Here is a 23,874-nt window from a genome sequence, read left to right on the forward strand (position 1 = left end):
ATTTAAAGAGATGCATCTTTCTTGCCTCACAGCAGGCTCTTTGTACATTAAATATCACAAAACAGTAAAAGAGTAGGCCAGTAAAACAGTAAAACAGTAGGCCTATTTTCAGTAGGCAATGTTTTAGCAATGGTCATGATTCACTCAATGATTTTCATTGTGATTTATGGCAGCAGAAGTTAGTTGTAATGGTTGTAAGATGTTTTTAAGGTCGTTTTGTCCCTGTGCATTGTATTGTCTCTTTTACTGCCTGGTATTTGAGAAGCCTGGAGTTGTTCCTCTGAAACCACACTGGCATATGGGCTAGCTAAATACAGATCAACACCTGTTGCTCAATGTACAAAAAGGCAACGGGGCAAGATCAAATTGTGTTAACTGATTAAAATGGCAATTGCATTATCCCGTTTAGGAGGCTTTAATGTGAAATCAAGTACCAAACGAATAAGTGTCCTCTTTTGTGGAGTTTCATCCTGAGATGAAGATGCATTAAGATGCATCTTAATTGTTGGATGCCTTCCAAAAGACAACATATTTCTGCCGTGTCTGTGGATGGTTAGACTACAAATGGAGGGATAATTCGTTGGAGTCAATAGCACTTGTCTCCTGGGGGACTTTGAGTCAGGGTTTGCTTAATGCAGAGGATTGGCCAGGTCCTGCGCTTCTTGCCATCGGACCGTCTTGACAGCCTTACCGTGGAGAGATCATTTGGAATTGCGATACAATAGCTCTTCAGAGACTGGAAGATGTCGTTGACAGAGGGAAAGGCACGAAGTTCGATAGAGAAGTCAAAAAAGTGGAATCTATGGAAGCTGTTTCCTCACGTTTTTCTAATACTTTCACTCGTTGGATATGCAGCCTTGGGAGCGGTGCTATTCTGGTACATAGAGGGAGGGCGTGTGTACAAAACAGAAGGGGAATATCGTGAGTTTTTGGGTGAACTAGTGCGCACAATTCAGAATTATCCAGGTAAGGTGAAATACCAGAAAGCTAGATCTATGTTGATAACACCTGTATACATTTGGTTTTTGTAATACGTGTGAGTTGTAAAGTCTTTATAGATAGGGTGAAAATGTGATGTAAATTAGTTTTGTTTTTTAACTGTAGGCTACTTTTATTCAAATAATAGCATTTTACTTGCAGTTAATTCGTCCAGCAATTCTACTCAAGAACAAGATTTGGTGAAAGAACTAGAGAAAGAAATCAACAGGGGGTTTAAGTCCATATGGCTTCAACGTCCAGAGCGATGGACATATGATGCATCCTTGTTCTTCTGCTGTACTGTATTCACAACCGTGGGTAAGTCATCTAATGCACAAACATAAGTTACATTTCAAAAGACATGCAAAACAAACACAAAATATTCCCAATAAAGACAACACTTTAGGCCTATACTACAATACTGGTGTGCAGGTGTAGGATTTTAATTTGCTACTGCAGGAAAATAATCCTGCAGCAATAGGAAATGTGAATTATTATGTGGATAATTACAATTAATGGACATTTTTGTAGGGGTTGATTCATTTTCATATGGGGATATCAAGTACAAAATTTAAAAGTACAAATTACAAACTTCAGAAGCCTTTTTAAAGCAACATTTTAAGCAGTCCTGCATTGCAGCAGTTGCAACCCGTCTATAATTTTTTTGTGTGCCTGTTTTGCAAATTAGTTTTTCATTATTTCGTGTCACATCAGTTTGCAAACAATGTAAAAAAAAATCAAAAACATTGAGTTAAACAACATAAAAACATATTCTTTTTCTTGAGTAAGGCAGCTCCAAAATGGAGATGTTTCAGCCTAGCTCAGTGCTTTCTGTGGTGAAGGGGCAGCCAGCAAAAATGCATAGCGTAGGCATTGGTAATCTTCAATAGATGCGCCGTGATTGGCTAAGTGGAGAGACTACGTCACCGCCAAATCTACAGGGAGAGTTAGGCAGTTCATGCCCCCTTGGGTGCAGCCATAGATTTACATTAGAAGTGCCCGTCCAAGAAGAGTCAAAGTAATTGGCCTGAGATAAAATTACGTCAAATAACTTTACATCTACAGTAGCTTTATCAAATAAAATAAAATGTTATTTGTCACATACACATGGTTAGCAGATGTTAATGCGAGTGTAGTGAAATGCTTGTGCTTCAAGTTCCAACAATGCAGTAATATCCAACGAGTAATCTAACCTAACAATTTCACAACAATTACCTTATACACACAAGTGTAAAGGAATGAATAAGAATATGCACATAAAAAAATATATGAATGAGTGATGGCATAGATTGGCATAGGCAAGATGCAGTAGATGGTATAGAGTACTGTATATACAAATGATATGAGTAATGTAGGATACGTAAACATATAAAAGTGGCATTGTTTAAAGTGGCTAGTGATACATTACATCAAGATGGCAAGATGCAGTAGATGGTATAGAGTACAGTATATACATATGAGATGAGTAATGTAGGGTATGTAAACATATAAAAGTGGCATTGTTTAAAGTGGCTAGTGATACATTTATTACATACATTTTTCCATTATTATAGATGGGGTGGAAGGATCATGTTAACATCATACGTTCACAATCGTAGCTAGCAAGCTTGACAAGGACTCATCATCATGAATCATGTTGACAATCTACTGGTAAATTATTTTCCATCCTTGTCATATGAAGAGAAATTACATACTGAACAAAAATATAAACGAAACATGCAACAATTTCAAAGATTTTACTGAGTTACAGTTCATATAAGGAAATAAGTCAATTGAAATACATTCAATAAGCCCTAATCTAGGATTTCACATGACTGGGAATACAGATATGCATCTGTTGGTCACAGATACCTTAAAAAAAGGTAGGGGCGTGGATCAGAAAACCACTCAGTATCTGGTGTGACCGCCATTTGCCTCATGCAGCGCGACACATATTCTTTGCATATAGTTAGTTGATCAGGCTGTTGATTGTGGACTGTGGAATGTTGCCCCACTCCTCTTCAATGGCAGTGCGAAGTTGCTGGATATTGGCGGGAACTGGAACACTCTGTTGTACACATTGATCCAGAGCATCCCAAACATGCTCAATGGGTGACATGTCTGGTGAGTATGCAGGCCATGGAAGAACTTGGATATTTTCAGCTTCCAGGAATTGTCTACAGATCATTGTGACATGGGGCCATGCATTATCATGCTGAAACAATGGGCCTCAGTATTATAATTGACAAAGATCAAATACATTTGTATTTGTTGTCCATAGCTTATGCCTGCCCATACCATAACCCCACCACCACGGGGCACTCTATTCACAACGTTGACATCAGCAAACCGCTCGCGAACACGACGCCATACAAGTGGTCTGCGGTTGTGAAGCCGGTTGGACGTACTGCCAAATTCTCTAAAACAGCTCTGATGGACATTCCTGCAGACAGCATACATTTTTACATTTACATTTTAGTCATTTAGCAGACGCTCTTATCCAGAGCGACTTACATTAGTGAATGCATACATTTAATTTCATGCATTTGTTTGTACTGGCCCCCCGTGGGAATCGAACCCACAACCCTGGCGTTGCGCACACCATGCTCTACCAACTGAGCCACAGGGAAGGCCGCATACCAATTGCACACTCCCTCAAAACTTGAGACATCTTCAGCATTGTGTTGTCTGACAAAACTGAACATTTTAGAATGGCCTTTTATTTTCCCCAGCACAAGGTGCACCTGTATAATGATCATGCTGTTTAATCACCTTCTTGATATGCCACACTTGTCAAGTGGATGGATTATCTTGGCAAAGGAGAAATGCTCACTAACAGGGATGTAAAGAAATTGGTGCACAAAATCTGAGACAAATAAGCTTTTTGTGCGTATAAAACATTTCTGGGATCTTTTATTTCAGCTCATGAAACATAAGACAAACACTAATATTATGCGTTCATATTTTTGTTCAGTGTAGATAAAACGTATCAGTGTGCATCGGCCATTGGAGATAAACATTAAACAAGTTGTAAAACGCAAATTCATCAATGAGTGGTTTGGAAGGAATCAATGGCTGACTGCAAGCGTCACAAAGCAATCACTATTCAATGGTGAGGGTGTGTGGTCTAAGTCTGGGTTTAAGGATTTAAAACATCTTTCTGAAAGGGTCTTTTATCCAAGCTTAAAAGGATCAACATTCACATGCAACACCATGGGCCAGAAAAGGTTGAATGCATTGGCCATGCTGTCAATCAAGCATGACTTCTGCTGCATTCAAAACAACTGGAAACTCGGAACTGGGAAATCTCAGAATTCAGTGCATTCAAGACAACTGGGAACTCTGAAAAAACGAGCTTGGACTGGAAATATGTGTTTTGAACGGTCATCCAACTCAGAATTTCTAGTTGGGAACTCGGGCCTCTTTCTAGAGTGCTGACCTAAAGATCACTGACATCATGATTCGACCTTGTTTACTGTTGAGTTCCCAGTTGTCTTGAAAGCACCATAAATCCAGAGAATGCCAGACTTAGATGACAAAGTTTGCCCACAAGACAGACCGCAGCACCACGTTCAAGTGAGCACAGCACAACAACCTCCAAAAATATGCCTTGTGTACTGCGCCATAAATTATGTAATATGCCAGGGAGATATGTATACAGTAGCTAAGAAAGTAATACTAAGTGTATGTTGTGTAGTAAGCTGTTAGTAGCCCATTTGTCTCACTCTAAGAATTTGGTCCATCTCCCCCTAAGCCTACTGTTTTGACTTGGTGGTGCACATGCAGCCTGTCGCCTGTTTTTAGGGAAATGTCATCAGTGAATATTGTAGGAGCTTTCATTGTCTGCTTCATATCCCCGTTATTTATCCTACGGTTCTGACTTGGTGTACAGGGAGAATACAGTAAGAACATCCCATGTTCTGAATTCTGTCGCTGTACATTTCAAAAGTGCTGAACAAATAGTTATATTGACTACTCGCTCATTAATGTCTTCTTCGAAATTACAAATTGCCTCCAATCAGCTCATCATTCCCTTATGCCAAAGTTTGTACATCTCAATTGATTTATTGCTTAACTTCTATGGGCTACGTGGGACGCTAACGTCCCACCCGCGGTACACACTATCAACAGCCAGTGAAATATCAGGGCGGCAAATTCAAAACAACAAAATCTCATAATTCAAATTTCTCAAACATACAACTATTTTACACCATTTTAAAGATACACTTCTCCTAAATCCAACCACATTGTCCGATTTCAAAAAGCTAAAAACGGCGAAAGCATAAAGTTAGATTATGTCAGGACAGAGCGTCAACAAGAAAAAACACACAGCCATTTTCCAAGCAGGAGAGGCGTCACAAAAACCAGAAATACAGCTAAAATTAAGCACTAACCTTTAACGATCTTCATCAGATGACACTCCTAGGACTCAATGTTACACAACATATGTATGTTTTGTTCGATAAAGTTCATATTTATATCCAAAAAACCCATTTTACATTGGCGCATGATGTTCAGAAAATATTTTGCCTCCAAAACTTCCGGTGAATGAGCACTACAATTTACAAAAATACTCATCATAAACGTTGATAAAATATTAAACTGTTATTCAAAGAATTATAGATAAACATCTCCTTAATGCAACCGCTGTGACAGATTTCAAAAAAGCTTCATGGGGAAAGCACACTTTGCAATAATCTGAGTACAGCGCTCAGAAAACCAAACCAGCAATACAGATACCCGCCATTTTGGAGTCATCTAAAATCATAAATAGCATTATAAATATTCACGTACCTTTGATGATCTTCATCAGAATGCACTCTCAGGAATCCCAGACACACAATAAATGTTGTTTTGTTCGATAAAGTCCATAATTTATGTCCAAATACCTCCTTGTTGTTTGCGCGTTAAGTAAGCTACTCCAAATGTAGGAAGCGCGCTGAAAATTTCACGACGAAAAGTCAAAAAAAGTTATATTTACCTTCGTAGAAACATGTCAAACATTGTATAGCATCAATCTTTAGGGCCTTTATAACATAAAACTTCAATAAAATTCCAACCGGACAATTCCAATGTCTTGAAAAATGTTATGGAACACAGCTACCTCATCACGTGAACGCGTGCCACTGAACTCATGTCATTTTCTAAGTCACCAACTTCCCAGCCTTCTTGTTCGCTCTCTGTTCACTGCAAAAGCCTGAAACAAGGTTCTAAAGACTGTTGACATCTAGTGGAAGCCTTAGGAAGTGCCAAATGAACCCTAAGTCACTGTGTGTTAGATAGGCAATGACTTGAAAAGACTACAAGCATCAGATTTCCCACTTCCTGGTTGGATTTTTCTCAGGTTTTTGCCTGCCATAGGAGTTCTGTTATACTCACAGACATCAGTCAAATAGTTTTAGAAACTTCAGAGTGTTTTCTATCCAAATCTACTAATAATATGCAAATATTTGACTTTGGGCCCGAATATTAGGCTGTTTACTCTGGGCACGCTTTTCATCCGAAAATGAAATACTGCCCCCTATACCTTTTAAACAGCATTGGAGTCTGCTGAGAGGAGGACGGCTCAAAAATAATGGCCGGAATGAATTGAATGGAATGGTAGCAAACACATTGTTTGATACCATTCCATTCACTCCATTGCAGCCATTACACTCCATCCTCCCCTCAGCAGCCTCCACTAGGTCTATCTCCTAAGTATCTTATTCATAATTTTAGGCAATGTTGGAATGATTTAATTCTTTTGTGTACTTTGTGTACTTTGTGTACTATAGTTAGCTCATGGGTTTTTCTTAATGAGGGGATCCTATATAATGTTGTTCGGTCTGTAACTATGTTTGCCAGTGACAGTCTCTTCCCATTCAAATTGTTTTTTTTCAACAAAAGGTTCAGCAATAGACCCGTCTAATTCCAGCTGATATTGCGAGGGTTGTTTTGTTTGCGCAATGCGCTGTCTGTGTGTCGGTATATTGTCTATAAAAGTGTATTGTATTTTCCTTCCTTTTCAGACCACAAATGGCAAATCTGTAACGCGGGTCGTATAAAGGGGACCAAGGCGCGGCGTGTAGAGTGCTCATATTTACTTTAATGAATATACTTTAACAAAACAACAAAACGACCAACAACAGTTCCGTCAGGTGATACTCACAAAACGGAAAACAACTACCCACACCAACACAGGAAAAACAGGCTGCCTAAGTATGGCTTCCAATCAGAGACAACGATAGACAGCTGCCTCTGATTAGAAACCATACCTGGCCAAAACATAGAAAACAAAACATAGAATGCCCACCCATCTATCACACCCTGACCTAACTAAACAGAAAAACACAGCTCCCCTAGGTCAGAGCGTGACAAAATAAAATAAAATAATGGCTTTGCTGGCATGCAAGTAAAAAACTTTGTTGAGTTTGCCCCACCAAGATTAATATATAAGGCTAAAATATTCATGTTTCGGGGGAGATCTATGCGCAGCAATTTATTTGTCAATTAGGCTATTCTTAGAATATGTTTAACGTTGTCGCAATTACATGGCTACTGTTTAATAAAGGGGAATCCCAGCTTTTCAACGGTGCAGATGTATTTATGCTGTACATTGCCGGTGGAAAGGCAGTAACGAAACGAATGCTTAGTTAGTTATAGTTAACTAGCGAGATAACTGCTACAAGTTATGTTTAGAATTGTTGATCTAGTTAGTATGTCTGTAAATACTGTGGCAGACGGCAGAGAGAGGTGAGGGAAGTGGTTATTGAGGGGAGATATCTTGCAGCCCGCTGGCTCCACCCCTGACCCTTATATGGACTTCCTGCCCCAATGAGGTAAGGCTGTCGTTCGTTAAGCCAGGGAGTGCTTGGGGATAAAGGAGGAAGCAGCCTGCCAAAAATTGGCAGAGTAGGAGAGAGCAAAGTGCGTTAAGAAGAGCGGGAGAAGAGAGAGCAATATCTGTGAGATTACCAGTTGTAACCTGGACTGTCGGACTACCTCCCTTGTGTACCAGACTGGATTGGCTGAGGACCCGAGTGTGAGGATTACTATACAGTACCTGATCCTGCAGAGCTGGATGCTGATGTGACATGCTGTGACTTCTTGGGGGGGGGCTTCTTCTACAATATATTGGAGAAGGGGGTTTAAGTCTTTAAACACAGGCAAACTTTTAGCAAGCTATTCATACTAAATCAATTGCCCATGCCCCTGCCTGGTGCCAGGCCCAACAGATGCAGCTTCAAGCTCAGCAGCCCTGTCTCCCAATCTCCATACCCCTGAACCAGCCCTGTCTCCCAACTGAAGAAGGAGGTGAGCAGCATTGTGTTGAATGACATGTCAGTTGGCAATATATTGATGACAGGAATGTGATTCTTCAGTCAGGAAAAATCTCACTTGACACAGAGGCAGCCAATATCAGAGCCTTAAAGGAAGAGATGCAGTCTCTCCTGTCTGAGGCAACACTGATTGCTACGCAAATGGATGTTGCACCTAAATTTAGCAAGGAACACAGCCACCAGAGAAAAAGGAAGAGATTCCATGATGAGACCTCTCAAGAGGAGACAGCTCAGGACAGTGCAGCAGCGGTGTTTGGGAACACAGAGGAAAAGGAAGAGATTCCATGATGAGACCTCTCAAGAGGAGACGGCTCAGGACAGTGCAGCAGCGGTGTTTGGGAACACAGAGGAAAAGGAAGAGATTCCATGATGAGACCTCTCAAGAGGAGACAGCTCAGGACAGTGCAGCAACGATGTTTCAGAACACAGTGTTTTTTACTGCTATGGACAACATCATAAGTGACTTGGACACTAGGTTCCACACCACTGCAAAAATTGTTGAAGAAATGTCTGCTGTCCTGAAAGTTGGGCAGATTAGTGAGGATAAAGTCCCTTCTGTGTGCCAACCACTGATCATGAAGTACTCCAGAGATCTTACACCTGAGTTTCAAAATGAAGTAAGACACCTGAACACTGTATGTGCTGCCACTTTCCCCCTAACTTGTCCCCTGTTTGTTTCCTGAAAGCAATTTGTAAGATGCAGCTACAAAGCATTTTTTGGAGAAGTGTGCATAGCTTTATGTATATTTTGCAAACTGCCTGTGACTTGCTGGTGGCAAAAGAGCTTTCAGTAAGCTAAAACTGATAAACTATTTGAGGTCCGCTATGTCCCAGGGCAGGCTTTGCAGTCTTGCCATGCTGTCCACTGAAAGTCAGTTAGCTAGAAAGCTGGACTTCAAAGACTTGATCAGTGACTTTGCTAGCAAGAAGGCTCGGCGCTAGGCTCTTGGTGAGTAAGACTGAGCAAGGGCCAGTGATAACTGTTAAATGGCATGGTTATGGATATTGGATCACTACACACATGATGCCCACAGGCTGAGAACAAGACTGAGAAAAATATATATCTCAAAGTAATGGCAGGATTGTCATAAAATGTGTTGTACACAATCAAGACCACAAGTGGAATAAACCTATTGATTTGGTGACCACTTGACCTTTCCTCTACATTTTACGTCATTTAGCAGACGCTCTTATCCAGAGCGACTTACAGTAGTGAATGCATACATTTCATTTCATGCATTTGTTTTTGTACTGGCCCCCCATGGGAATCGAACCCACAACCCTGGCGTGGGACACACCATGCTGGCGTTGCAAACACCATGCTCTACCAACTGAGCCACCATGAGGCCTTTTCATTTCCATTTCCATTTTGTTTTCCATTTCCCATATCCACTTTTACAGCTGCTTATTTTCTAGTTGGTATGTATGCTTAGTTCAAAAATCTGCTTCTGATTTTATAATTATGTTTGTTATATCATTCTATAGATGATAATGTTAATTTATTTTAATTGAAGAGGTTCATGTATATTTAAGTTATATTTATTTTAAGTTATTCAATAATGTTAAGAGAATTTTCCCATTAAAATTACATTTAGACTGTAAAAGATGGCCTGTAGCACATTTCTTATAGAGGGTATCAGTCTTGCATCAAATAGTGAATTCCACTGTATGCAGAATGCTGCACACACACACACAGTGTTATATTTTCACAGCTCACTGTCAGTAAATATCGTACAGTATATATTGGACTACAAGAGAGTTGAAAGCCTGCAATGGTAGAGTTATTTAAAGCTTTGAATGGGTCGACTGGGTTCTGGAGGTGTGTGGTTACAACAATTGTGCAGGGTTGGTGTGGCCTGTGGTGGTGGGGCCCAATGTGATATCTTTTCATGGGGCCCAAAATCCCTGGCTGCGCCCTTGCGCTCTCTCCTTGGGCAATGGCCCACTCGCACTGGCGTGTTGCACTGGCACACACGCAGCACCACAGACATGCACTGAAGGGTCATTCCGATAATGGCTGATATATATACTTTTTTAATGGATTGATCATATTTGAAAGTGTGCTTTAATGAATTACATTACCAACAATTATAAAACTCCTTTCCGGGACTTTTCATGACCTCACAAACCCTCATTTGACAACTTGGAACAGCGCATCATGCCATTCAGGCTGGCACATTTTCAATCTGTGCAATCTCAAACAGCCTACTGTCACTCACAGATTGACAGCCTCTAAGCAACAATGGTTTTCCTGTAAAAATAAATGAGCATGCTTGAAAGACATATACATGGATTTCGAACACCATATATGATGTGTTAGTACAATATCAATGTAAATAGTTTAAAAAGATTAACCTTAAGACAAATAGGACTGTCTCTCTTATCTCTTTGGTCACTGAGATTTCCACCACATTGGCTCATGTTGTTTGCCTGAGGCTTGATGTACTTTGGTCTTAGTGGCTATGTGCAGTGCTGTAGAAAATTGAGGACCTGCTCTCCATCCATCAGCAGTCAACCATGAAACAACATGTTTGGCCAACAGGGATTGAATCTGTGATATTTTGGTGATTTGTCTCTCTGTAATTCCTACCATAGCCAACTTGACTTCTACATTAGCTTTCTGATACATAGTTTGTCATTACATGGAAATACAGTATAATAAATGTTACACATTTGTGCACGTTAGATCATTTCATGGACAAAGTTATCAGTATTATTTATAGGGTGACCGATTTGTAAACATTTTCCAAAAAGTCTGGACTGTAATATGAATTTATATTCATCCAACCCATATCCCTTTTTCAAATGAATTGTTAAAAAAATGGTTGACATTGACTTGTATCTAGCACATACATAGACATTCTAAATTAAACAAATTTGGTTTCCTGACCCCCTCCCTAACAATTATTTCCCAGAGGAAACAAACATTTTCTATTGTGTTTAGCAGGGCCGGCCACAGGGATAAGCAACATAAACAGTTGGTTTTTGGGGGGGAACAGTCAGGGTCTCAACTTACTGTTGAGAGTTAGAATAGTAGAATACACAAGGTGCAGGGTCGAAATTTGTTTGTGTATCAGCAGTTTTTCTCTTGTTATGTCAGTCACTGACAGTCACTAAATTAGCCATGTCAGCTAACAATTTTTAGATTGGGTAAATTATTCTAGCTAGCTATCTAATCTTGTAGTAATCATGGCCGAATACCGATCAGGCATGCAGGGCACGTGCCCAGGGGCCTTGACCTCCAAATGGTCAAATAATTTAACTGTCAATGATAGATGTGGTCATAGACACGACAACTACTACTATATTGAGGGAGTGTGAGGACAATGTAGTGTATGTCCAGTATTTAAAGTTATAAGATAAGATATTGGTTAGCCTTCTCTTTCAGCTCTCTTCTAGTGGAGATCACAGATCATTGACTTGGCTTCACCACCAGTCTTGACTTCACTCAAAAGCCATTGTAAGCAACAGCATAAGTGCCTAGACGTGATTGTTAATGTGCCATTCCATCAACTGCAGATTTGAATCATTTAGGAGACGCACTTATCCAGAGCGACTTACAGAAGCAATTAGGGTTAAGTGCCTTGCTCAAGGGCACCGACAGATTTTTCACCTAGTCAACTTGGAGATTCGAACTAGCAACCTTTCGGTTAGTGGACCAACGCTCTTAATCGATAGGCTACCTGCTGATGAATAATATGTCAATCTTGTTTAGCATTGTTCTGAATCTGGCAACTTTTAGTGTACACTGTACAGTTGGCAGGCAATAAAATATTCAACAGGATGATTGTCTAATGAGCCATTAATACATTAGGAAGTCTGTTAACATTAATACATTAGGAAGTCTGTTAACATTAATACATTAGAAAGTCTGTTAAGGTCTGATATATGATAGTTATTGTGGTCCGTGGCTAATGGATAATAGCTTGGTTGGCAAACAGGAAGGCCACAAATTACTGAAAAAATACCCTCGAAGAGCAAGATGCATTTCCCATCACCAAATGAGATTAGTGGTCCTAAGACATATTTCTTTCCACTGTATTGACAAGTATTGTTTGCTAGGTTTTAGTCTCCAAGATCACCACAATATACAGTTGAAGTTGGAAGTTTACATACACTTAGGTTGGAGTCATTAAAACTCGTTTGTCAACCACTCCACAAATGTCTTGTTAACAAACTATAGTTTTGGCAAGTCGGTTAAGACATCTACTTTGTGCATGACACAAGTAATTTTTCCAACAATTGTTTACAGACAGATTATTTGACTAATAATTCACTGTATCACAATTCCAGTGGGTCAGAAGTTTACATACACTAAGTTGACTGTGGCTGTAATCAGCTTGGAAAATTCCATAAAATGATGTCATGGCATTAGAAGCTTCTGATTGACTCAAATGATGTCAATTAGCCTATCGGAGGTGTACCTGTGGATGTATTTCAAGGCAAACCTTCAAACTCAGTGCCTCTTTGCTTGACATCATGGGAAAAACTAAAGAAATCTGCCAAGACCTCAGGAAAAAAATGTAGACCTCCACAAGTCTGGTTCATCCTTGGGAGCAATTTCCAAACGCCTGAAGGTACCACGTTCATCTGTACAAACAATAGTACGCAAGTATAAACACCATGGGACCACGAAGCCATCAAACCGCTCAGGAAGGAGACCCGTTCTGTCTCCTAGAGATGATGCGAAAAGTGCAAATCAATCCCAGAACAACAGAAAAGGACCTTGTGAAGATGCTGGAGGAAACCGGTACAAAAGTATCTATATCCACAGTAAAACGAGTCCTATATCGACATAACCTGAAAGGCCGCTCAGCAAGGAAGAAGCCACTGCTCCAAAACCGACATAAAAAAGCCAGACTACGATTTGAAACTGCACAAGGGGACAAAGATTGTACTTTTTGGAGAAATGTCCTCTGGTCTGATGAAACAAAAATAGAACTGTTGGCCATAATGACCATCGTTATGTTTGGAGGAAAAAGGGGGAGGCTTGCAAGCCAAAGAACACCATCCCAACCATGAAGCATGGGGTGGCAGCATCATGTTGTGGGGGTGCTTTGCTGCAGGAGGAACTGGTGCACTTCACAAAATAGATGGCATCATGAGGTAGGAAAAATATGTGGATATATTGAAGCAACATCTCAAGACATCAGTCAGGAAGTTAAAGCTCGGTCACAAATGGGTCTTCCAAATGGACCCCAAGCATACTTCTAAAGTTGTGGCAAAATGGCTTAAGGACAACAAAGTCAAGGTATTGGAGTGGCCATCACAAAGCCCTGACCTCAATCCTATAGACAATTTGTGGGCAGAATTGAAGTGTGTGGGAGCAAGGAGGCCTACAAACCTGACTCAGTTACACTAGCTCTGTCAGGAGGAATGTGCCAAAATTCACCCAACTTATTGTGGGAACTTTGTGGAAGGCTACCCGAAATGTTTGACTCAAGTTAAACAATTTAAAGGCAATGCTACCAAATACTAATTGAGTCTGTAAACTTCTGACCCACTGGGAATGTGATGAAAGAAATAAAAGCTGAAATAAATAATTCTCTCTACTATTATTCTGACATTTCACATTCTGAAAATAAAGTGGTGATCCTAACTGACCTAAGACAGGACATTTTTACTAGGATTAAATGTCAGGAATTGTGAAAAACTGAGTTTAAATGTATTTGGCTAAGGTGTATGTAAACTTCCGACTTCAATTGTATCCTCATGTCGCTACTAAAAAGCCACAATGGATCCCATCAACCATTTCCTATCTTTATCCCATAGTAGACAAAGTTGTCAATTATTGAGCTTGTATGAGATCGTTATTGTGCATGTGTCGATGAGGCAATGATGTGTGTCTATAGTGTGAGATTTCACTGTTATTAAGTTAGTGCTACATCATGTCACCATTATCTCCAGGGACACTCTCAAGTGAGAGAAAATGCATGGTAATCCATGTGTCACGGTTGTCGTCTGGAATGGAGGACCAAAACGCAGCAGGAATGTGAATGCTCATCTTGATATTTATTGAAACCAAGAAAACACCAAAATAACAAACGACGAAGAACTCACAAACAACTAAACAGTCTTGTAACGCTCACCCATGCAAAACAAGAGACAATCTCCCACAAACACTAAACCAAACACATACCCATATATAGGACTCTCAATCAGAGGCAACGAGAAAGCACCTGCCTCCAATTGAGAGTCCAACCCCCCATTAACCTAAACATAGAAATACAACTAACTAGACTAAACATAGAAATACATTAACAAGGAACAGTGCCCAAAAACCCCGGAATACATAAATCAAATACCCTTCTACAAAAACACCACCCCGAACCACATAAAACAAATACCCTCTGCCACGTCCTGACCAAACTACAATAACAAATAACCCTTTTACTGGTCAGGACGTGACACCATGCATGCCTTCCATTCTATGTTATGGGAGTAACGCTAATAAGCATCACCCCCCTCAGTGACAGTACAAATCTTTTAATAAGTCAGAGATACATTTTCTTGTCTCTCATAAAAGTCAGCCAACAGCTGCTTTTGAACAGTACTTTAAAAGGGGCAATCTGTGATTGCTACATCAAATGTTTACTTTTCATTTAATAGAATATATTAACTGAGTTCACAGGATGACAGAAAGGACAAAATATCAGTTGGATATCAAAGCAAGCATTTTATCATGTAGGAACTATCTTCCTTGATGTTCAATCATGAGTCTCAATACACAATCTGGAGTGAATCTGACATGGTTCATGAGGATCATTTTGAGCATCAGCATTACATATGCAAAGAATGAGTTGTTAATATTTTCCTTGTGTTTTGAGATATCAATTCCAAATTCCATGACAGCGATGACACGTTGCAAGTTGACAGTGGTTTACAGTGGCTTAAAATGACATGTAAAATCTGATTTGGGATTTGTCAATTACTCAGCCATCTTTTGACCAATCCCTTAGCTTTTCTTAAACTAAGTTATAGCTGCAATATGACCAAATTCACGTTGAAATCTATGTTATAGATCTGCCATTCTCATTGAACTCAAGTCTAAGAAGCGGTAGATCTGTTCTATGTGCACTATTTCCATGCTTCCCATTCTTAAGTTTTGTTTCTGCGTCTTTCACATTTGTTTTAGTACACCAGCTTCACATAGTTGAACATACAATATTTTTTGTTATGGAAAATATATTTCACAGCAGTTTAGATTGTACAATGATTCTCTAAACAATATTTGCTTGTTTTGTCACAAACTGAAATTAGGCAAACAATTACAATTTTAGCAACCAGGAAATGGAGGAACAATTTCTGCATAGTGCATCTTTAAGATATGAACCATGGATCTAGATTCCACATTTGGTGTAATTTGGTCCTATGGTTCATGAGAAGCATATTTTAGCACTGGTATAGTGTGGCCATCTTTGAATGCATCAATGCTATTTTCTCCATCTCTTTAGGGACCATTGTGATGAGCCCAAAGACAACATTTGTAGTGAATCTGACTTTGAGTACATGACAAAAAAAATGTATGATTATTTTAATCATTAGCATTACATAGTCAAATAAGTGAATTGTTAATAGTTTCCTTATTTTTTAAGATATCAGTGCAAAAACATGGTTCATTATGGTAATTATTTGATGACCCTAAAAGGTTAAGTTGATAGGCCGTTGTGAAGTGGATTTTTCAAAGGATTTAAATGGACATCAAACATCTGATTTCCTGATTTACCAATAACTCAGCCATTTCTTAACTAATCCCTTTGCTTTCCTTGAACTATGTTAAGAGATATGTCAAATGTGGCGTCCAATATGATGATTTAAGTGAGACTGCTCATAACGGCGGTGCCATCTTTTTGAACAAGTTACTGATGGCCTCTAGTTTCTAGTTACTAATCTATGCTTGAGTTATTTGACCATGTTAGGGGAAAAAACATCTAAGAATAACAATAGGCTGTGAACCCCTAATAAATGCCTATTGAGTTTACTTCAACTGTCGTACCCCCCAGAACCAAAAATATAAGCTTGTATTATTACATTTATTGTAAATAATGTAATTGTAAACAAACACTGTATAGCCTCAAAGCATGGTTAAAACTATATTTGTATATCATGGATGGCCAGTCATCGCTTCCATAGATATGTCTGTGAATTTGAGAGTGGTTCCATTTCTCCAGCCTTATCCCTCAGCTTTTTACCAAAACAGTGGCGGGGTTTCCACTTTGTTATTGTTTGACTGCAGATTCCACCATTTAACCACTAATAGTATTTTTTCAGCATAATGTTGCACTGACTGTAATTGAAAGAACTGAATAATAAGGCTATGATAGCAATACCTGCGCAATGAGCATATGTCCCTGAATGCCCCGAGAGAAGAATCAGCAAAGGCAGATTATAGATATGACCAACAGATGGCAGCAATACAGTGGCTTGCAAAAGTATTCACCCTCTTGGCATTTTTCCTATTTTGTTGCCTTACAACCTGGAATTAAAATAGATTTTTTGGGGGGGGGAGTGTATCATTTGATTTACACAACATGCCTACCACTTTGAAGATGCAAAATATTTTTTGGGGTGAAGCAAACAAGAAATAAGACAAAAAGAACTTGAGGGTGCATAATTATTCAACCCCCCCAAAGTCAATACTTTGTAGAGCAAACTTTTGCAGCAATTACAGCTGCAAGTCTCTTGGAGGATGTCTCTACAAGCTTGGCACATCTAGCCACTGGGATTTTTGCCCATTCTTCAAGGCAAAACTGCTTCAGCTCCTTCAAGTTGGATGGCTTCCGCTGGTGTACAGCAATCTTTAAGTCATACCACAGATTCTCAATTGGATTAAGGTCTGGGCTTTGACTAGACCATTTCAAGACATTTAAATGTTTCCCCTTAAACCACTTGAGTGTTGCTTTAGCAGTATGCTTATGGTCATTGTCCTGCTGGAAGGTGAACCTCTGTCCCAGTCTCAAATCTCTGGAAGTCTGAAACAGGTTTCCCTCAAGGATTTCCCTGTATTTAGCCCTTCAATTCCTTCAATTCTGACCAGTTTCCCAGTCCCTGCCAATGAAAAACATCCCCACAGCATGATGCTGCCACCACCGTTCTTCACTGTAGGGATGTTGTTCTCGGGGTGATGAGAGGTGTTGGGTTTGCACCAGACATAGCGTTTTCCTTGATGGCCAAAAAGCTACATTTTAGTCTCATCTGACCAGAGTACCTTCTTCCATATGTTTGGGGTTTCTCCCACATGCCTTTTGGCAAAAACCAAACATGTTTGCTTATTTTTTTCTGGCCACTCTTCCCTAAAGCCCAGCTCTGTGGAGTGTACGGCTTAAAGTGGTCCTATGGACAGATACTCCAATCTCCGCTGTGGAGCTTTGCAGCTCCTTCAGGGTTATCTTTGGTCTCTTTGTTGCCTCTCTGATTAATTCCCTCCTTGCCTGGTCCGTGAGTTTTGGTGGGCGGCCCTCTTGGTTTGTTGTGTTGCCATATTCTTTGTCGCTGACCTGTTTGGAGAGCTCCTTGGTCTTCATAGTGCCGCTTGCTTGGTGGTGACCCTTGCTTAGTGGTGCTGCAGACTCTGGGGCCTTTCAAAACAAGTGTATATATACTGAGATCATGTGACAGATCATGTGACACTTAGATTGCACACAGGTGGACTTTATTTAACTAGTTATGTGACTTCTGACTGTAATTGGTTGCACCAGATCTTATTTAGAGGCTTCATAGCAAAAGGGTGAAGACATACGCACGCACCACTTTTAATTTTTTAAATTTTAACTTTTCTTTTAAACAAGTAGTTTTTTTCAATTCACTTCACCAATTTGACCTATTTTGTGCATGTCCATTACATGAAATCCAAATAAAAATCAATTTAAATTATAAGTTGTAATGCAACAAAATAGGAAAACGCCAATACTTTTGCAAGGCACAGTAGATCCAAAACCATCTTTTAAAAAATGTATTATTTCAACCTTCTACACATCTTTGTTGTATGTTGGTAGTGTACATATCATTTTTACAATATAATTTGAAGTTAGACACAAAATTGTTGTCACAAAATATTATATTTGGATATGAGGGAGAAATAATTAATACCTTGCTGCTCTTCTTGTCTCAGGTTATGGAGAGATCTATCCGGTGACCCTGAATGGTAAGGTGGTCTGTATCCTGTATGCCATGGTGGGTATCCCCCTCATGCTCCTGGTCATCACAGATGTGGGAGACCTCATGGCCGTGCTCCTGTCCAGGGCCTACATCCACCTGCACACTCTCTTCTGCAGATTGCGTCAATTTGGCCGCTGGTTCCCCTCCCATCACACAGAGAAGCCAGGGGACGGGGGCCAGGGGGGCCTCCAGGAAGGAACCTACACATTCAGCCACAAGGTGGTGGTCCAGGAGCCCATCGACATCCGACAGGTCCTTCACAGCCAGCAGTCTGTGAAGCGCAAGTCCAACCGGTTGCTGAACAACACAAAGATCTTTGACAGCATCATTGCACGGGAGAACTTCAACAGGCAGGGCCCACTGGTGAGGAGCCTTTCTTGCCATGACCTGGACAGCATGCCTCCCTTGCCCAAGGACTTTGCCATCTGGGACTTCACAGGCATCGGGGAGAGTATGGACAAGCTAAACGTCCCGCTGCTCCTCATCCTGGTGGTGGTGTTTGCCTACATCCTGTTTGGAGGCCTCATCCTGCCCCTGTGGGAGACAGAGTTCGACACCTTTGACGCCTACTACTTTTGCTTCATCACCCTCACCACCATTGGCTTCGGTGACATCGTGCCCAACCACCCCAAGTACTTCATGCTCACCTTCGTCTTCATCATCACGGGCATGGCCATCATGTCCATGGCCTTCAAGCTCGGCCAGTCACGCATCGTCAGCTGTTACCGCCAGTGCATGCTCTGTATCAGCGGGGGGAAGGTGGAGAGGTATGACGAGTTGGGGAGCGACTGAATCGAAGAGTTTTTGTCCCCATCAGGCAGCTCAAGAGTTCTAGGGTTATAAGGCCCTGCACTGTGGGTCCAAAAAGCACTTAGAGTGGAGTTGTTCTGTACGGCTGACTTGGGAACAGTGTCTAGCTCAGGGCAGTGCAAAGATAACCCTTGAGTTGACCCCTCATCATTAGCATGAGCAAATGAAAAGGTGCATGCGGCCAAAGCTTAAAGACATCCTCCAGTGATTTTTAAAATGTTCCTGTTGAAAAGTGATATCCCAAGTATAAATACAGTAAAGTACACACACTCAAGGGTAAAACCAAAAAGTTTTGAGAAAAATAGTGTTTTTTAGACACAATTACAAACTTCAAGGAATAGGGCATTCAAGGAGTTGGTCTGATGGGAAGTCGTGATGTCATCACCCTCCCTGCTTGCCTGAGGAACAATAGAGGAACATTAGAGAACAAAAGTGGAAAGGCTCACCTCACCACTTGTGATATGTCATGACTCACCTCGACCACCTATTGAGATGTTCCTTTTGTTAAGTAAATCAGGTATTAAATGAGGTGAAAATGAGACTGGAGTGCCACTTTAAGCAAAATTGTGTGATGTTATCTGTGTGAGATTCATCTTACATGTCTGTTGCCTGAATATACACTGGGTGTACAGACGTGGCCAAATGTTTTGAGAATGACACAAACATACATTTTCACAAAGTCTGCTGCCTCACTTTGTATGATGGCAATTTGCATATACTCTGGAATGTTATGAAGAGTGATCAGATTAATTGCAATTAATTGCAAAGTCCCTCTTTGCCATGCAAATGAACTGAATCCCCAAAAAACATTTCCACTGCATTTCAGCCATGCCACAAAAGGACCAGCTGACATCATGTCAGTAATTCTCTCGTTAACACAGGTGTGAGTGTTGACGAGGACAACGCTGGAGATCACTCTGTCATGCTGATTGAGTTTGAACAACAGACTGGAAGCTTCAAAAGGAGGGTGATGCTTGGAATCATTGTTCTTCCTTTGTCAGCCATGGTTACCTGCAAGGAAACACGTGTTGTCATCATTGCTTTGCACAAAAAGGGCTTAACAGGCAAGGATATTGCTGCCAGTAAGATTGCACCTAAATCAACCATTTATCGGATCGTCAAGAACTTCAAGGAGAGCGGTTCAAATGTTCAGGGCGCCCAAGAAAGTCCAGCAAGCGCTAGGACCATCTACTAAAGTTGATTCAGCTGCGGGATCGGGGCACCACCAGTACAGAGCTTGCTCAGGAATGGCAGCAGGCAGGTGTGAGTGCATCTGCACGCACAGTGAGGTGAAGACTTTTGGAGGATGGCCTGGTGTCATGAAGGGCAGCAAAGAAGCCACTTCTCTCCAGGAAAAACATCAGGGACAGACTGATATTCTGCAAAAGGTACAGGGATTGGACTGCTGAGGACTGGGGTAAAGTCATTTTCTCTGACGAATCCCTTTTCCAATTGTTTGGGGCATCCGGAAAAAAGCTTGTCCGGAGAAGACAAGGTGAGCGCTACCATCAGTCCTGTGTCATGCCAACAGTAAAGCATCTTGAGACCATTCATGTGTGGGGTTGCTTCTCAGCCAAGAGAGTGGGCTCACTCACAATTTTGCCTAAGAACACAGACATGAATAAAGAATGGTACCAACACATCCTCCGAGAGCAACTCCTCCCAACCATCCAAAACATCGATATTTGGGGTCCATGGCCAGGAAACTCCCCAGACCTTAATCCCATTGAGAACTTGTGGTCAATCCTCAAGAGGCGGGTGGACAAACAAAAACCCACAAATTCTGACAAACTCCGAGCGTTGATTATGCAAGAATGGGCTGCCATCAGTCAGGATGTGGCCCAGAAGTTAATTGACATCATGCCAGGGTGGATTGCAGAGGTCTTGAAAAAGAAGGGTCAACACTGCAAATATTGACTCTTTGCATCAACTTCATGTAATTGTCAATAAAAGCCTTTGACACGTATGAAATGCTTGTAATTATACTTCACTATTCCATAATAACATCTGACAAAAATATCTAAAGACACTGAAGCAGCAAACTTTGTGAAAATTAATATTTGTGTCATTCTCAAAACTTTTGGCCACGACTGCACAAAACTTAGGAACGCCTTGCTAATATTGAGTTGCACCCATTTTTGCCCTCAGAACAGCCACAATTCGGTGGAACATGGACTCTACAAGGTGTCAAAAGCATTCCACAGGGATGCTGGCCCATGTTGACTCCAGTGCTTCCCACAGTTGTGTCAAGTTGGCTGGATGTCCTTTGGGTGGTGGACCATTCTTGATACACACGGGAAACTGTTGAGTGTAAAAAATCCAGCAGGTTTGCAGTTCTTGACACACTCAAACACACTCAAACCGGCGTGCCTGGCACCTACTACCACTTAAATATTTTGTCTTGCCCATTTACCGTCTGAATGTCACACATACATAATCCATGTCTCAATTGTCTCTGGGCGAAAAAATCAATCTTTAACATGCCTGCTCCCCTTCATCTACACTGATTGAAGGTCCAAACACACCAAGAAAGTCGTGAAGTAGGCACGACAACGCCTTTCCCCCTCAGGAGACTGAAAAGATTTGGCATGGTCCCCAGATCCTCAAAAAGTTATACAGCTGCACCATTGAGAGCATCCTGACCGGTTGCATCACCGCCTGGTATGGCAACTGCTTGGCATCCAACCATAAGGCGCTACAGAGGGTAGTGTGTACGGCCCAGTACATCACTGGGGCCAAGCTTCCTGCCATCCAGGACCTATATACTAGGTGGTGTCAGAGGAAGGACCAAAAATTGTCAAAGACTCCAGTCACCTAAATCATAGACTGTTCTCTCTGCTACAGCATGGCAAGCAGTAACCCCCCCACAATTAAGGTGCCACCAACCTCCTGTGATGGATATATTTATCCAAAGAGTTACTTATATTATCAATGGAATGCATGTTCAGTTCAACCTGTTGTTCCACTACTCTATCTTTGATTTAGGATGGGGACATCCCAGACTTGACTGAAGCTGCAATGACATGCTTTGGTGAGTCTTTGATGAAGTTGTGAAATAACTGCACAATAAAGCTTGTATCTGCATTTCTCAGTGCCTTCTCTATAGGGAATAATGTGGTAGCAGTTTACAGTGGGGGAAAAAACTATTTGATCCCCTGCTAATTTTGTACGTTTGCCGACTTACAAAGAAATGATCAGTCTATAATTTTAATGGTAGGTTTATTTGAACAGTGAGAGACAGAATAACAACAAAAAATCCAGAAAAGCGCATGTCAAAAATGTTATAAAATCATTTGCATTTTAATGAGGGAAATAAGTATTTGACCCCTCTGCAAAACATGACTTAGTACTTGGTGGCAAAACCGTTGTTGGCAATCACAGAGGTCAGACTTTTCTTGTACTGTAATTTCCGGACTATAAGCCGCAACTTTTTTCCCACGCTTTGAACCTCGCGGCTTAAACAATGATGCGGGTAAAATATATGGATTTTTCCCGCTTTCAATAAAAAATGTTAAAAAACACATTCTGTGACGTGCTCAGTTTTTTGGTGGCAATGAAGCTTTCATTAGACCAATGAAATTGCCGAACAGGTTAAGGTCAAACAACTCTTTTGTTTACTGTTTAGATTAAATTGAGCGCTCTCAAACTTCCCATCATTCTGATTACGGTAGTCATTTTGTCACCCTCATCATGGCAAAGACACTGAGAAATGCATATGATGCAGCTTTCAAGTTGAAGGCGATTGATCTGGCTGTTGGAAAAGGAAATAGAGCTGCTGCACGGGAGCTTGGTCTTAATGAGTCGATGATAAGACGTTGGAAACAGCAGCGTGAGGAATTAACTCTAAAGCTTGACAACTAAAGCTTACTGCTTATTTTTTTGTTACAAGCCGTGTTTCGTTAAAGCCTGTGTAAAGTTCATTTGTTTCAATGTATCAGTAGGCACCTGCGGCTTATAGACATGTGCGGCTTATTTATGTTCAAAATAATATATATTTTTTTAATTCAGTGGGTGCGGCTTATATTCAGGTGCGCTCAATAGTCTGGAAATTACGGTAGTTGGCGACCAGGTTTGCACACATCTCAGGAGGGATTTTGTCCCACTCCTCTTAGCAGATCTTCTCCAAGTCATTAAGGTTTCGAGGCTGACGTTTGGCAACTCGAACCTTCAGCTCCCTCCACAGATTTTCTATGGGATTAAGGTCTGGAGACTGGCTAGGCCACTCCAGGACCTTAATGTGCTTCTTCTTGAGCCACTCCTTTGTTGCCTTGGCCGTGTGTTTTGGGTCATTGTTATGCTGGAATACCCATCCACCCACCCATTTTCAATGCCCTGGCTGAGGGCAGGAGGTTCTCACCCAAGATTTGACGGTAAATGGCCCCGTCCATCGTCCCTTTGATGCGGTGAAGTTGTCCTGTCCCCTTAGCAGAAAAACACCCCCAAAGCATAAATGTTTCCACCTCCATGTTTGACGGTGGAGATGGTGTTCTTGGGGTCATAGGCAGCATTCCTCCTCCTCCAAACACGGCGAGTTTACTTGATGCCAAAGAGCTCCATTTTGGTCTCATCTAACGACAACACTTTCACCAGTTGTCCTCTGACTCATTCAGATGTTCATTGGCAAACTTCA

The 23,874-nt window shown here is 41.0% G+C and overlaps 1 protein-coding gene across 1 annotated transcript; it reads left to right on the forward strand.

Moving 5' to 3' along the window:
• Positions 1–685: 685 nt before the first annotated feature.
• On the forward strand, positions 686–19,845 carry LOC115153162 (potassium channel subfamily K member 18-like). The gene is made up of 3 exons (XM_029698284.1): positions 686–966; positions 1,141–1,296; positions 18,388–19,845. Exons 1-3 carry the CDS (start codon positions 744–746, stop codon positions 19,224–19,226), a joined length of 1,218 nt encoding a protein of 405 aa, XP_029554144.1. The 5' UTR covers positions 686–743; the 3' UTR covers positions 19,227–19,845.
• Positions 19,846–23,874: the final 4,029 nt, after the last annotated feature.

The sequence above is a fragment of the Salmo trutta genome, chromosome 18 (genome assembly GCF_901001165.1).
Source record: "Salmo trutta chromosome 18, fSalTru1.1, whole genome shotgun sequence".
Classification (NCBI taxonomy): domain Eukaryota; kingdom Metazoa; phylum Chordata; class Actinopteri; order Salmoniformes; family Salmonidae; genus Salmo; species Salmo trutta.

Excerpts from the sequence above, each read along its gene's own strand:
- LOC115153162 (XM_029698284.1), top strand. The coding sequence starts at position 744 with ATGTCGTTGACAGAGGGAAAGGCACGAAGTTCGATAGAGAAGTCAAAA. Across the intron at positions 967-1,140 it reads CACAATTCAGAATTATCCAG|TTAATTCGTCCAGCAATTCT; the intron begins GTAAGGTGAAAT and ends TTTTACTTGCAG. Across the intron at positions 1,297-18,387 it reads TACTGTATTCACAACCGTGG|GTTATGGAGAGATCTATCCG; the intron begins GTAAGTCATCTA and ends TTCTTGTCTCAG.